At 37.3% G+C, this 16,661-nt stretch overlaps 1 protein-coding gene across 2 annotated transcripts in view; it reads right to left on the bottom strand.

The window, feature by feature from the left end:
• LOC108716634 (cilia- and flagella-associated protein 61) overlaps window positions 1–16,661 on the bottom strand; it is a 156,078-nt gene that overhangs the window by 108,487 nt on the left and 30,930 nt on the right. For both annotated transcript variants that reach the window (XM_018262905.2, XM_018262907.2), the window contains exons 10-15: window positions 16,483–16,563; window positions 13,933–14,111; window positions 11,709–11,748; window positions 9,945–10,084; window positions 4,794–4,920; window positions 3,095–3,172 (exon numbers count right to left, since the gene is read on the bottom strand). In XM_018262905.2, coding sequence (XP_018118394.1) covers window positions 3,095–3,172; window positions 4,794–4,920; window positions 9,945–10,084; window positions 11,709–11,748; window positions 13,933–14,111; window positions 16,483–16,563 — 645 coding nt within the window. The remainder of the gene's footprint in view (window positions 1–3,094; window positions 3,173–4,793; window positions 4,921–9,944; window positions 10,085–11,708; window positions 11,749–13,932; window positions 14,112–16,482; window positions 16,564–16,661) is intronic.

Raw genomic sequence — 16,661 nt, 5'->3', positions numbered from 1 at the left:
CTTGTGGTGATCCAGATTAGAGACAGATTAATGCACAATCTTCGCTAGGCTATAACGCAGGGGCCCATCAAGCTTTTTTCAATTAAAAATTCTATTTTGTTTTCTTTTATTGTTTATTTTACAACATGCTGCTGGGTCCAGTCAGGCACACTTGCTGAGAGAAGAAGGTAAGCTAGGTGAGTGTGTACGAGTGCAGATCCAGTGATATTATTGGCACACATCGAACCAGAACCAGTGTAGAGAGTTCGGATGCATGTGTGCCTAGATCTTTACACCGTACAAGAGAGGTCACGTGAACATTGTGACGCAATAAACGCACCAGGGCCAGGGGTATGACCCCGGTTAAACTCACTGTGTGTGCTAGCCTGTTTTTCTTTTATTACTGGATCTCTACACCTCCAGACCCAGCTGTAGCCTAAAAGATGTATGTAGCCTAGGGGCCCTGCACCTCATTAATCTGCCACTGATGCATGTTAATTGAGGGTAAAAGCTTAAAGGGATACTGTCATCGGAAAACATGTTTTTTTCAAAACGTATCAGTTAATAGTGCTACTCCAGCAGAATTCTGCACTGAAATCCATTTCTCAAAAGAGCAAACAGATTTTCTTAAATTCAATTTTGAAATCTGACATGGGGCTAGACATTTTGTCAATTTCCCAGCTGCCCCTGGTCATGTGACTTGTGCCTGCACTTTAGGAGAGAAATGCTTTCTGGCAGGCTGCTGTTTTTCCTTCTCAATGTAACTGAATGTGTCTCAGTGGGACATGGGTTTTTACTATTGAGTGTTGTTCTTAGATCTACCAGGCAGCTGTTATCTTGTGTTAGGGAGCTGTTTAGGCTATCAGCAGGAAATATATTTTATAGTTTTTGAGAGGGGAAGGTGGATTATTACTTTTCATCGAAACATTAATTCATAAACATGCATTTCTGCTTCAGCTTTGCTAACAAGTATTAATGAGAAATAGATGTTGCATTAGATCACATTTTCCTCTTTACTCGTTCATTAATAAGGAATATGATACTCTGCGTCTAGCTGTTATCCACTAATACACTGATAATGCCATTCTACAGTCTATAATAATGCTGGATAAACAGAGAATGTGATACTTTGCATTATGCAACAATACACTGTTAATGAGCATACAATATTCTACAATGGTGCTGCATAATTAATGTGATACTCTGCATCTAGCTTTTATGTACCAATAGAATGATAATATGCATACAACTCTCCATAATGGTCCTGGGTAGAGAATGTGATACTTCACATCTACCTATTATGTACCAATAGAATGATAATATGCATAAAACTCTCCATAATAGTGCTGGGTAAAGAATGTGATACTATGCATTTGCTATACTAATAATGTGAATATGGTTATAAATATGCTATTATACACCAGACCAATGAAAATGCATATAATACAATCTATCATGATGCTGAATACATCCACATTTTCTTCTAAATAAAGCACAACATATAATATAAATAATAATAATAATAATGCTAATATGCATTTTGCATTGTGTATTTAGTGTACATAGGTTAAAGAAGCAGCAACCTAAGAAATACTGAAACATGGGGAGATATCAGTAGAAGCAATCTCGATTAAGGATCCGCACACATGCTATTTATATGCAGTATGTTCAAATTTATTTCAAAAACACCACTGTATCAACATTTCGGGGGATTTAACCTTCCTTCATCAGGTTAAATCCCCCCGAAACGTTGATACAGTGGTGTTGTTGAAATAAATTTGAACATACTGCATATAAATAGCGTGTGTGCGGATCCTTAATCGAGATTGCTGTTGCTGAGGGGCCTTGCCGTGCTGACGGATGACCAGCATCACCACTGCAGTAAGGTAAACGGCGGGAGTGCAGTGGATTGATCAAAACTTGGAGATATCAGTAGAAAACAGGTAATGTTCTCCCCCTAGTCACTCCTGTAAATGGATTCCTTGTACAGAGTAAGGTACCACTAGACCTTCCAAACTTTACAAAACAACAACACCCTTGAGAACTACATAAATCAGCAAGTAATCATTTTATTTAATGCACAACATGTTTTGGATCCAAAGATCCTTCCTTAGGAATATATGAATCAGAAACATGTTAAATGCTGACTTTCTGATTAACATGGTTCTGATTTACAGTGATATTGTTGCTGATTTCAAACATGGGAAGCCTGGAGGTACATTGGAGCTCAGTTTATGGATTTTTACATCTGCAGTAGAAATAGTATGGTAAATTGTGTTCATATAAAAAATATGAATACAGTACATAGATACATTATGGGTATTTGCAGGGCCCTATATACCATACAGACACTCGAGGGCCTGTGCCTAGGGCAGAAGCTTTAAAGGGGTGGTTCACCTTTGAGTTAACCTTTGCTATGATGCAGAGAGTGATATTCTGAGACAATTTGCTTTCATTTTTTATTATTTGTGTTTTTTGAGTTGGTTAGCAGCTCTCCAAATTGAAATTTAGAAATCTGGTTGCTAGGCTCCAAATTATCCTAGCAACCATGCTCTGATTTGAAGAGACTGGAATATGAATAGGAGAGGGCCTGAATAAAACTATAAGTAATAAAAAGTAGCAATAACAATACATTTGTAGCTTTACAGAACATTTGTTTTAGATGGAGTCCATGAGCCCCTATTTGATAGCTGAAGAGATTCAAAAGAAAAAGGCAAATTATTAAATAACTATAAAAAATTAACAATAAAGACCAATTGAAAAGTTGCTTAGAACTGATCACTTTATAAAATACTAAATGTTAACTTAAAGGTGAACCACCCCTTTAAGGAGGCGGCCCCCAGATGCCTACATGGTAAATATATTTTTTTGTGCCAAAAAAACCAAAACCTCTTCCCCTGCCGCCAGATTCTATGAAATCTGCCAGCAGAGGTGGAGGAGGTGCAGGTTGAAGCGGGTGACTTCATAAACATGCACCTCCATTATATTTTCCTTACAGTTTTGGATTGTATATTTTGAAGCTTTGAAACTTATATTGATATTTTTCAGTGTCTGAAATTTTGCAGAAACCTTCACGTTTTTCTAAAAATGAAAAGGACAAACAAGCAAACTTTACCGTTTCATTTCTGATAACAGAAACACCGACAATCTGATTGGAAACTTCAGCAACAAAAGCTTGAACAGGAGTCCCGTCCTAGAAGAAACAGCAATAGTCATATTCATAAATGATAAATTCAGCAAAGATACTACAGTTTGACGGGATATATTTTTATTTGCATTTAGAATTATAGTGAGGAAAGAATAAAAAGAGGAATACTCAAAGTTAATTACAAAATATATTTAAAGGTGCCTTTAAACTATAATATGCACAAGGTTTAGTTCTCTCTTAATAAACATAGCATTTGTTATACGCCATCTGCTATTTCTCATGTTGAGTTCCATGTACAGGAATAGTCATCTGGAAGCCCGTTATCCAGAAAGCTCGGAATTATGGGAAGGCTGTCTCCCATAGACTCCATTTTATCCAAATATTTAGAATTTTTTAAAATGATTTCCTTTTTCTTTGTTATAATAAAACCGTAGCTTGTACTTGATCCCCGCTAATACATAATTAACCCTCATTGGAGACAAAACAATTAGTGATGTGCGGGCCGGACCTATACCTGCAAGTCGGGCGGGTTCAGCCAACTTTGCACTCTTCTTCGCTGGTGGCGTGCGGGTTAAGCTCTTCTCCTGCTCTCCCGGCCACCACAGTCAAATTCTGCGTTTCCAACTTCCGGGTTGGTCTTTTAAAGACGCTGCATCTGCTCACCCTGCCCCTTTTGTGAAGTCATAGATGGGCGGGTCTATAAAAGCAACCCAGAAGTCGGATGCGGGCGGGCACGGGCTAAGGTAGGACAGGTTAGGGTCGAGGAAATCCTGACCCGCATATCACCATCACCAAAAACAATCCTAGGCTGTCTCCCACAGACTTCATTTTTTCCAAATAATTAGAATTTTTAAAAATTATTTCCTTTTTCTTTGTTATGATAAAACAGTAGCTTGTACTTGATGCCCACTAATGCATAATTAATCCTCATTAGAGACAAAACTGTTTATTTAATGTTTAATTGATTTTTTTTTAGAAGACTTAAGGTACGGAGATCCAAATTACAGAAAGATCCCTTATCCAGATAACCCCAGGCCCTGAGCATTCTCAATAAAAATTCCCATACCTAAATAAATAATCTCCATAATTAAATAATTCAATAGTCTACAGCATGCTTAACACTTAGGAGCCCATTCACTAAGCTCAAATGAAGGAATAGAGGAAAATAGAGGGAAAAAAAAATTCGATTTTCGAATGTTTTTTTTGGCTACTTCGACCACGACCTTCGACTTCAAATCAAATGATTCGAACTAAAAATCGTTCGAATATTCGACCATTCAATAATCGAATTACTGTCTCTTTAAAAATTTCTTTGACCCCCTAGTTCGCCACCTTAAACCTACCGAGGCCAATGTTAGCCTATGATGAAGGTCCCCATAGGCTTGCTAACAATTTTCTGATCGAAGGATAATCCTTCGATCGATGGATTAAAATCCTTCGAATCATTCGGTTCGAAGGATTTAATCGTTCAATCGAACGATTATTTCTTCAATCGTTCGATCGAACGAATTGCGCAAAATCCTTCAACTTCGATATTCAAAGTCGAAGGATTTTAATTCGGCAGTCGAATATCGAGGGTTAATTAACCCTCGATATTTGACCCATGATACATCTGCCCCTTAAAGTCACATCATAATTCCTCACTATATCTTTTTTGTACACTTACATCATCTCTCCGTGCTTGGTTGTAGATCTCCAAATCAACAAATATACTTTCTTGAAGATGTAGATTCTCTAGAAGGCTTTTGATAGCTGGAATATCATTGCTCCTCACTGCTCTGACTTTTATCAAACTGAAGATAGAAAATGTACTGCATGAGTCAATTTATTCTTTATGTGAAATAAAATAATGGAGAAAGATTTATCACGGGTCGAGTTATTTAAAACACCTATAAACTCAAAATTCGACCAATTGCAATTTATTAAAAAAATGTAATTTTGCAAACTTCGATTCAAGTTTTTTATCCGAAAAAAAACATGAATGTCAGGAAGGCAGCAAACAACTCCAAATTGATCCCAGGATGTCTTGGGATCGGCAGGTTTAATGTTGTTAATAGTCGAATTTGAGTTCTTAAAGAACCAGTGTATGATAAATCTCAAAAATCTAATTAGAATTTTTAAAAAAACTCAAATCGAATTTTAACAATTCCCTAGTCGAATCTCACAGTTTTGGCCACTCGAAGATTCAAATTCAAATATTCAAATTTTCACTTCAACCCTTGTTAAATCTGCCCCCACATATTGCCCAGGGTTTAACTTTGTCTTATTCCTACACTACATTGGCCTTGTAGTCACAAAACTTGGCTTTCCCTGTCACTTACATAATATAGTGTTGCACTATACTTGAGCAAGATCTGATGAAATCAGAAGCCAGCTTGTGAAAAGTAAATGGGGAGAGGGAATTTAAAAATGTCTTGGAGCCAAAACAAGACTGGTGGAGGGAGAATGACACCACACTGACAAAACACCTCACATAATTGTGTGGACTGTATGTGCCCCTTAATCCAAAGGAGCATTCTGGTCCTGTGTGTGTGTGTGTGTGTGTGTGTGTGTGTGTGTGTGTGTGTGTGTGTCCAGAAACAGGCCTGCACACCAGAACACAAGGAGGTAAGGGATCACACCAATATCCAGGCACAAATTACACTTGAACTATCAACCCTATTTCCAAACTTTCAGCCATCAGTCTTAAGTTCCTCTTCCTCAACTTCCAATTATTATTATTAACATGTATTTTAAGAGCGCCAAAATATTACACAGTACAATTATGTACTGAACTGATATCCAACCACGCTAGATGTAAAGCTGCATGTACATACATCTTAATGCCTATGTTTCTGCCCATCTTAATTTTTCCTCTTAACATTTTTACTCCATCCGTTCCTAACCTAATGAGGTCTGACACTGCCCCTCACTTTTTATTTTCATCAAGGAAGACTTCGTACATTGCACCTTATGGTGCTGGTTCCTATTCTTCAGCAAACTTTACCTTATTTTGTAGTACAGGTATTGGATCCGTTATCCGGAAACCCATTATCCAGAAAGCTCCGAATTACGGAAAGGCATTCTCCCATAGACTCCATTATTATCAAATAATCTAAATTTTAAAATATGTATTTCCTTTTTCTCTGTAATAATAAAACAGTACCTTGAACTCAATCCAAACTAAGATGTAATTAAACCCTTTCAGACGCAGAACCAGTCTATTGGGTTTATTTAATGTATACATGATTATCTAGTAGACTTAAAGTATGAAGATCCAAATTATGGAAAGATCCGTTATCTGGAAAACCCCAGGTCCCGAGAATTCTGGATAACAGGTCCCATACCTGTACTGCACTATTATATAATTATATAATAGTGTGTCACTATTAAGTTAACTTTCAGTATATTACAGAATGGCCAATCATAAGCAACTTTTCAATTAGTCTTAATTTTTTATACTTTTTGAATTATTTGCCTTCTTCTTCAGACTTTTTCCAGCTTTCAAATGGGGTTCACTGACCCCATCTAAAAACAAATGCTCTGTAAGGCTAAGAATGTATATAAATATTGTTATTGCTGATTTTTATTATTCATCTTTCTATTCAGACCCTCTCCTATTCATATCCAAGCATCTTATGTGAATCAATGCATGGTGGAGAGGGTAAGTTGGACCCGTCATCCTAGCAACCAGACTGCTGAGATTGCAAACTGGAGAGCAGCTGAATGAAAAGCTAAATAACTAAAAAAATCACAAATAATAAAAAATGAAAACCAATTGCAAACTGTCTCAGAATATCACTCTCTGCATAGTATTAAAAGTTAACTCAAAGGTGAACAACCCGTTTAAGACCTAATAGATCTAACACAGAGGGGCAGATTTATCAAGGGTTGAATTTTGAAATGGAAAATACTACGAAATTCGAATTCGATTTTTTGCATCGTATGATTGTATTCTGATCGTACTATGCTCATACGATCATACTTCGAATCGTACGATTCAAACGATTTTATCGTATGATTTACCTTCGAATACAAAAAAGAAATATGCTCTGGAAGATCCCCATAGGCTAACATAGCACTTCGGCGGGATTAAGTTGGCGAAGTTTTGAAGTCGAAGTTTTTTTTAAAGAGAAAGTACTTCGATTATCGAATGGTCGAATAGTCAAACGATGTTACTTCGAATCGAAGGTCGAAGTTGCAGTAGCCTATTCGATGGTCGAAGTAACCAAAAATTACTTTGAATTTCAAATTTTTTAACTTCGAAAATTCCCTCGATTTCACTTCGACCCTTGATAAATCTGACTCAGAGAGTTACTCAGTACCCAGGCACACTAATCTATTCACATTTGTTTTTCTTGTGTAAGCAACATTAAATTCATCTTAGAGTTACATTTTCATATGATGTAAATGGTGATGTTCTGAGAAAATCTGCATTTGTATTTTTTATTATTTGTGTTTTTTGAGTTATTTAGCTTTTTTATTTAGCAGCTCTCCAGTTTGCAATTTTAGCAATCTGGTTGTTAGAGTGTTAATTACCCTAGCAACCATGCATTGATTTGAATAAGAGAATGGGGCATGAATAGGAAAGGGACAAATAAAAAGTAGATATAACCAGTGGCGTAACTAGTTGTTACTGGGCCCCATAGCAAATTCAATTTAGGGCCCCAAAATATTTATAAGTTGGCCTATTTTACCAAGATATATTAAAATTGCTAATTAATTAGGGTCTCACTGGGCCCCATACACTCCTGGGCCCCCCTGCAACTGCAGGGTCTGCTTCCTCTATAGTTACGCCCCTGGATATAACAATACATTGTAGCTTTGCAGAGCATTTGTTTTTTAGATGGGTTCAGTGAACCCATTTGAAAGCTGGAAAGAATCAGAAGAAAAAGCTAAATCATTAAAAAACAGTATAAAAATAAACAATGAAGACCAATTGAGTTGCTTAGAATTTTATGCTGTAACTATGAAAGACTGGCATATTTATGCTAGGATAAATAGGAGTAAAGCCTTGGCTTAGGTGATAACCTTTTCCTTCATTTACAGGAGCTAGCTGAAAGGGTCAAATGATGTTTTGAGTACCTGGAGAATGTCTAGTGGCTCCATGACTGACATCATGTAGTAAAATAATAGTAATACAACTTGTCACATGATGCATGCATGGCATTTATTGAAGAATATGGCACATTAGCTGGTTCTGTCATCTTCTATGCATTTACTGTTACTGTGACTTTTCAAAGTCTTTGAACAGTCCCATCTTCTCTCCAGACAAGTGACCACATTAGTCACTTGTTATCTATATAATGCAATTTGTACTTCTGCAATTAGATCACACAGAAGAATGATCATCCATAAAAAACAAATGATAAAGTAATAAATGGTGTCTGAGTTGTTTGTCTAATAAATACACGACATGCATTTACACTTCAAATGAGAATATTGTTTACTACTTTTATCGTGATGGGCATTTACTGTGGGCTTTCAGGGACTCATGCAAAGTCTAACTTTTTTATTATTTTTTTTTTTTTAAAGTCTAGGCTCCAGGAAACCACCAGAGATACATAATTAACAGAAGACATATTATTAATTATGCTCAGTGTTCTTATCGCTATGATCTGTGCTCATTAATTAAAGCTCTGTCCTGTAGCTCTGATAGATGTCTGGATCCCATTATCCATTTGATTAGCTACTTTATTCTTTTAGCCTTCAACTCTGCTACAAATGGTGTACATGGAAATTGCAACTCCATGCAAAAACTTACATCATTTACCATTAAAAAGATGGATCACAGAATGCAAAAACAGCTTGGGTACTACAAGTACTGCTGTATTCACTTATCAGAAATGCTTGGGGTGTGATGTTGAGGCACAAGGGTCGAATTTTAAGTTTTTTTTAACTCACATGAATTCGATTGTACTCAAAATTTGAAGATTCGACTATGTGTTAATAAAATCAAATATGTAAAACACGGACGAATTTTACAGACTCAATTCAAGTTTTTTCTCCGAAAAAACTCTATTGTCTAGAGCCTTTTGTCTCTATTGAAAGGCTACAAACATCACCGAAATTGATCCCTGGACCTCTACCAATGACTTATACCGTTATTCGGCAGGTTTTAGGTGGTAAATAGTCGAATCCTAACAGGGCCAGAGTATGATAAATCTTGAAAATCGAATTCGAATGTTTTAAAAAAACTTGAAACGAGTTTGGAATTCCCTAGTCGAATTCGAAAGTTTTCACCAAAAAAAAAATTCGACCCTTAATAAATCTGCCCCAACATTGTGTATGCAACTGTTCTCTTTTGTTCTGTATTATTGTAATACTGTTGTCCTGGGGTTTCTGATCCAGTGGACCCTCTGACCACAATCTCAGGTTTACCAGCCTGTGATGTATATCAACCACTACCTGGACACAGTTTTTTTGACAACAATGATGGCAATTTCTGCTCAGAAAGTATAAGTAGCACTATGTTTACTTTTAGGCGCTCTAAAACTGACCACACAAATGTTAGCTTCCTAAGAATACACTCCATGGCTGGCAAATCTGATTGCTGTGCATATATGATGTCAAAAGAAGAGCTGTCCTGAACAGTGGCTGTTTCACAGGTACCACCCTAATCTGTTAATGCACTAATCTCTAACTAGTGGAAAAAAAGTACAAAGCAATTTGTAAATATCTTCATACATATAAGGCAAAGGAACTTCCCGTTTCCTGTCTTGGAACTGCATTGATTTAAAGCCAGGTCTAATACTGTATAGTTAAAGATATCAATGATTCTATTTTCACCATACCCCATGTCTAAAGGATTATAATTAAAAAGGTATTTTCTGCTTACCTGATAAGTGCAGCACGATGAAAGATGTATAGTTCCTGGGATAAAGTGCATGTGCTCAAAGGGACTGCCCGCACAAAGTTTTGAAGAAGAGGAAACTCAGGAACCAGATGAGGAACTGTGATGACACAGAAGTCTTTGTCCTTGAAAGACAGAGAAATATGTTTTTAACTTACTGTACTATACTAAAGGGCAGATTTATTAAGGGTTGAATTGAACATTTGAATTCAAATTTTTTAATTTATTTTTAAGACTGTCAAATTCGACTAGAGAATTATCCAAACTTAATTTGAGTTTTTTTAAAAAAATTCAAATTACATTTTTGAGATTTATCATACTCTGGCCCTTTGTAGAATTCAAATTTGACTATACGCCACCTAAAACCTGCTTAAAGGAAAAGAAAAGGCTAAAATTGCATAAGCTTTATCAGAAAGGTCTATAAATACACCAATAAACCCTTTAAAGTAATGCTGCTCTGAGTCCTCTGTAAAAAAAACAGCATTTCTTTCCTTCTATTGTGTAAGCATGGGCTTCTTATCAGACTTCCTGTTTTCAGTTTAAACCTTCTGGGTTAGGGCTTGAGCATGCTCAGTTTGCTCCTCTCTCCCTTTTCCCCCTCCCTCCTTCCTTTCCTGCTGTAATCTGAGCCCAGAACTATGAGTGAGCAGGGAGAGACTCAGACAGTAAGTGATGTCAAACAAAGCTTATATGGAAGATACTATCCTAAACAAACAGAGAGAGCTTCTTGAGCTGTTTACTCATGAATGGTAAAGCATACTGCAGAATAAATATAGTGTTATAGTTGCACTATTGTGGCTAATCTATAAGAAATAAACTGCTTTGGTAGCTTTCCTTCTCCTTTAATTACTGTTTAAGTCAATGGGAGTGGTCCAGGGATCAATTTGGAGATGTTTGCAGTCAGGCGATTTCCCTCCCAGCCCCTAATTTGCATATGTAAATTAGGATTCGGATTTGGTTCAGCTGTGCAGAAGGATTCGGCCGAATCCGAATCCTGCTGAAAAAGGCCGAATCCTGAACCGAATCCTAGATTCGGTGCATCCTTAGTTTCAACACTGTTTGCACATTATTATGCACTTTTTAGTAAACTGTAGTTTTGTACCAATATTGGAATGAATTACTAAAGACTTCTGGCACATATTGATATTGAAATCTGTAGATTTATTTACTTTTATGAATTTGTGAAAGCAGATGAATTTTTAATGGGATACTCTGTGATGCCTTGACCTTAGAGGATGGGGCTCATTAGGTTCTGGTTAACATGGTAACAGGATGTTTTGTCTATACATGTGATATAACAATTGGACTTGTATTTTGATCGGATATGGGGGGTATTTGAATGTTTAGCTCACTTCCTGTCACTATCCTGATGATGGCCCTATGTGGACCAAAACGCGTTGATGCGCCATGTAGTATTAAAGATGCACTGAAACACATTTGTTTATTGTTGCCTAAGTGCTTTCGTGGACTACTACTTATATTTATGGTCAGTACCCAGCTGAGCATTAGGGACTTGTGAGTGCCGATGGAACTATGTATATACATACATATGTGTATGTATATAGCATAATTTTTCTCCAATCCTTACACTGACTTAAAACTGGTGCCAATTTTTCAGGCCATTGTAGCTTTCATTGTGTAGCATTGCAGCCCTGTATCTTACAACAGTCGGGAGTTGGTGGCAGCACAGCGATATTCTGGTTCATGTAGGCTTCACATATAAAAACTTCACGTGTTATATATACTTACAGGAAACAGGCTGAAGGCAAAGCTCAAAAAATCCACAGACCTTGAAAACAAAAAGTTTTCACAATTAAAATTAAACAAAATCGAATGAAGGAAAAATTTAACTTTTGCTACAAAAAGCCACAAAAGCTGCCCTGCAGTTTGCTCCTTTGTTAAGCTAAAGATGTTTTTTTTCACTGAGAGATAGATAGAGAGCATATAATTCATTACATTATTTCTTCTGCCAAAACCATCCCAAATTTGTCTGTGTCATATAACAATTACTGAAAGCCCCAACCCACACTCAGAGGTATGGCAAATAGCACACCTGCAACTAATGGGTGATAACTGACAATGTAGTACTTCCCATTAATATCATCCGGCAGTGATCCTTGGCTACCAATCAATTCATATAACAGCAAGTTGAGGGCTATTTGTTGTGCTACCTACAGGGCTGTTTTGCTTAAATGCTACCTCTTTCCTGTATGGCAGCTACACAGAAAGAAAATAATTTTTCAAGCAATGTGTTATTTTTTCCATGTATACTTTCCGATAAATTAGTAAACCAGTGTCAGTAACTGTTTTTAAGAGAAATAAAACTTATGTTTGTGCTAAGGGTTAGAACTTACTTACAGGTACGGGACCTGTTATCTAGAATGCTCAGGACCTGATGTTTTTTCAGTTGAGTTTTTCCATAATTTGGATCACAATACCTTAAGTCTGCAAAAATAACATTTAAATTTCAACTAAACTCAACAGGATTGTTGACTAAAATGGAGTCATTTCTACTTCCAGTAATTCAGAGTTTTTCTACATTCTACTGCCAGTAATTCAGAGCTTTCTGGATAACGAGTTTATAGATAACGGATCCCACACCTATTCACTTATCTACTTCCTCATTTAAGATTCTCTGCTGTGCAAAACTTATGCAGAGAACACTTCTGCTCTGGGACTGGATGCGCTCTGCACCTCACACTGGATAGAATAGTGTAGGAATAGACCTGCAATAGATTCTGCGCTTCATAACAGAACAATGAGCAAGCTACAAAGTACAAAATATTTATAGATTGCTCCGATTTTCCCCCAGCCCCCTTTGTTTTGTTTCCTAAAAATGAAAGCATCTTAGTGCAGTTTCCTAAGATTGGTGTTCATTGCATAGACTTCTGTGTGTATATAAAACATTTTACTTTGCACCTCCTTTTCAGACCTACCTCCTTTGGCTTATTCAAATCTTGATACTATATTGAGTCCACAATTTAACATAGACCATAAAATGAACTTGTGCCCAATTAAAAAGAGAAAATTTGCCAGTGCACGGTTTGCCTTTAAAAATAATTATTACAAAAATGAGGTGTTAGTACCACACTTTGGCCAAAATATGTAAGCTCACGTGCCATGTAAAGTCCCCTCATTGCATGAGTCCTACACTGTGAGCATTATAAGTTTTTAGTGCATTTAAAATAAAGGCCCTGATTAGTAAAACAATTGTGCACTTAGCCTTAGCTCAGGAGCTCTAGTGAGTAAGCTGGGAGATTTTAAGCCCTAGCCAACAAACATACACCTGTGAATAATTACCTTCCTACACTGTCTATTAGCATTCTAAGTTTTTAATGCATTTAAATCAACCCCAGTAGACAATGTGACTGTGTAATAAGACCGTGGTGCACTTTCCCTTAACTAAGGGGTTCTTTCTCTTTATGTACAAATATTGGCTTTTTATCGTTAACGGCGGCTGGTCAACTCCAGAACATGGGTAAGGCCGAACACTGGGACAATGGTGTCTACGGCAGCTGGTCAACGCCACAGCCGGGGGCTGATGATTTCTTTCTGTGACTTGTGCCCAGTTTCAAGGCCCAGGGCAACAGCACAAATCTGTATACGTCACTATGAAGGGAGCAAAAAAATAGTATAGTAGGATAACTTAAATTACATATACAGTAGAACCCCCATTTTAATGTTTTCCAGGGGACCAGAAAAAAAGATTATGTAAAATACAGGAAATTGTAAAATCAGGGAAATGTATTACGAATACTATATAATAGGTGGGACCACAAAACAAAAATGTAAAATGAGGGGAAACTTAAAATCAGGGGATGTAAAATTGAGGTTCCACTGTATGTGGGAGCCATCCCCCATATCAAGCTCAGTTAGATAATGTGATATATTTTAATAAATACAAAGATGTTTTTGTGAAATTATCCTTTAAACACAAGTGGTACTGTACAAATCCCATCTTTTGTAGACTTGCCTTGACTCATGCTTTTCATCAATACAGAACAGCTGGATGCTGAAGGCAGTGACATCACCTTTATATAAAGGACGGAGATGCTGTCTGTCTGCTGCATTGCTCCCGGTCTCTTGAGCCCTGCAATTCCTTGTGTGGATGGCATCATCTGCAGCAGGATCCCTGCTTACTGTATCACTTAGCTGCAATAAGGGACAAGAGAGCAGCCATTTTCAAATGTGTATTTACTCATTAACTCATTGTCTTGCATTACCAGTTCCTTAATTCTTTTCCACCTATATACTGTGACATGGGTAGAGATTTAATAATTCTTACTAACTTTATCCACCCAATCTTTCAGAGACCCAGCAGATATAAGATGTATATAGATAAAAAACTGTATAAACTGTACATACAAATACATATTTTTTGGATTCGGCTGAATAACGGTTCCTCCGCAGCAGATTTAAATGAATACGGAACATGATTTGAACACTATTTTGCATATCCAGATTGGTCAAAAGAGCTCACTTGCATCTTGCATTTACCTGCAGTGAGTTGCATCTATAACACTCACTAACCTTATGACTTCAAAATGCATTCTTTACACATCCCAGGCAGACTTCAAAAATATTCTGCGCAACTGCAACCAGTGTCGGACTGGAGTAATGGGGGCCCACCGTGACTGCCACATGAAGGCCCCTCCAAGCAGTCACCAGGGGCCCCTTCCTGGCTTACCTCTGCGCACCTCCCTCTCGGGCCTCTCTCCATCTGCGCACTCCTGCGCGAATGCTGGCGCGGCATGCACCTGCACGAACGTCTGTGCAGTGCGCGCCTGCATAAACTCCCTCGCACTGCGTGCCTGCGCTGAGCGTTAGAGCGGCAGAGACTTTTTTCAAGGAGCGCCCTATCTGGAAACATGGCTGGGCCGGCGGGGGCCCATTGGGTTTTTTCCCGGTTTCCCGCCAGCCCAGTCCGACACTGACTGCAACTCAGTTGGAACAGAGCAAACATGTAGTTGCATCTATTTTAGAGAATCTGAGCTAATTAGAGAAAATGTCCCTAGCATTCTGGGAAAAAAACTTCTTTATGGAACTAAACATGGCAATTGTGCTTAGAATTTCACTTTCACTGCATCAAGGAAAATTAATGTGGCCTCAAATATTAAATCATATTTAAATTTAGATACAGTGAAACCTCAATTTTACATCCCCTGGATTTTAAGTTTTCCCTCATTTTACATTGTTGTTTTGTGGTCCCACCTATATATTATGCACAATACATATCCCTGTTTTTACATTTTCCTGGATTTTACACCATTTTTTTGTGATCCCCTGAAAACGTAAAATGGGGGTTGTACTGTATTTAATAGGGATGCACCAAATCCACTATTTTGGATTCGGCCGAACCCCCCGAATCCTTCGGGAAAGATTCAGCCACATACCGAACCGAATCAGAAACCTAATTTGCATATGCAAATTAGGGGTGGGAAGAGGAAAACGTTTTTACTTCCTTGTTTTGTGACAAAAAGTCACGCGATTTCCCTCCCTGCCAGTAATTTGCATATAGAACTTAGGATTCGGATTCGTTTAGGCCAGGCAGAAGGATTCGACCGAATCCGAATCCTGCTGAAAAAGACTGAATCCTTGGCGAATCCCAAACCGAATCCTGGATTCGGTGCATCCCTAGTATTTAATCAAAAGACTGTCACAATAAAGTACAAGGCAATGTGTATAAGCCCATTAAAAGTTTTAGCGGTGCAGTCGATCCAGGATTAAACAGAAATGCCATGGTTGTTGGGAGGTGGGCACATAGTACAATGATAATGAATGTAACCTTGTATTTTAAGATTTAATAAAAATGGCATCCGTCAGATTTTTGAGACTGCTGCACCTGCTAGCACAACCACTTCAAGGAAAGATTTACGCATTTTCTTTTGTCACTGTGAATAGCCCTTTCTTCTTATACAGACAAATTCTTCTTCAAATAAGTGATGACCCGTAGGGGGTTATTTATTAAACTCTGAATGCAAAAAAATTCTCAATAACATCTGACTTTTACAAAATCACAAATTTTTCGCAATTTATTAAAACCCGAGGATGGAAAAGTCAGAATCTGGAAATCCGGCATCTCAGACCTGTCAAGGTTGCATATAAGTCAATGGGAGAAGTCACAATGATTTTTGAAAATCAGATGAAAAATCCGAACAATTGTGAATTTTTTTTCCTGCAAAGCAATTTTTCGGGGAAAATGTAGTAAAAAATAAGTGTAAAAAACCCAAGCACATTTGATCGGAGTTTGTAGCAGAAAATATTAAGATAAATTCAGACTTTGATAAATAACCCCCTAAGAGTGTGTGTGTGTGTTTTTGTATTAAAGAGAATCCCATAGAAATACCTTTTTGTGTCATGATATGGAGAAACTGGACAACTGGAAGTAGACTGTCTGCCACATAAAACATAACTGGACTAAAGATCTAATGATGGTCTGGTCTAAAACATATACAGATTTTTTTTTCCATAAATTTCTAAAACTCTAAAACAGGATTGCCAAATTAATGGAAGTGAAACCTACCTCTTGCAATGTCTCCTCTTCTTTAGGCTCCATCATATCATTTCCAGTAGAGACTGCAGTTGTATCATTATTTAAATCTATCTGTAATGAGGAAGATATTACAAAACACTCTAAAACAGACAGAAAAAACATAATAAAGTAAAGGTCATGGAATTTATTATCCATAATGCTTGAGGTTT

This window comes from Xenopus laevis, chromosome 5L (genome assembly GCF_017654675.1).
Source record: "Xenopus laevis strain J_2021 chromosome 5L, Xenopus_laevis_v10.1, whole genome shotgun sequence".
NCBI lineage: Eukaryota > Metazoa > Chordata > Amphibia > Anura > Pipidae > Xenopus > Xenopus laevis.
The sequence above is the reverse complement of the archived record's forward strand: the minus strand, read 5'-3'. Positions and strand labels throughout refer to the sequence as shown.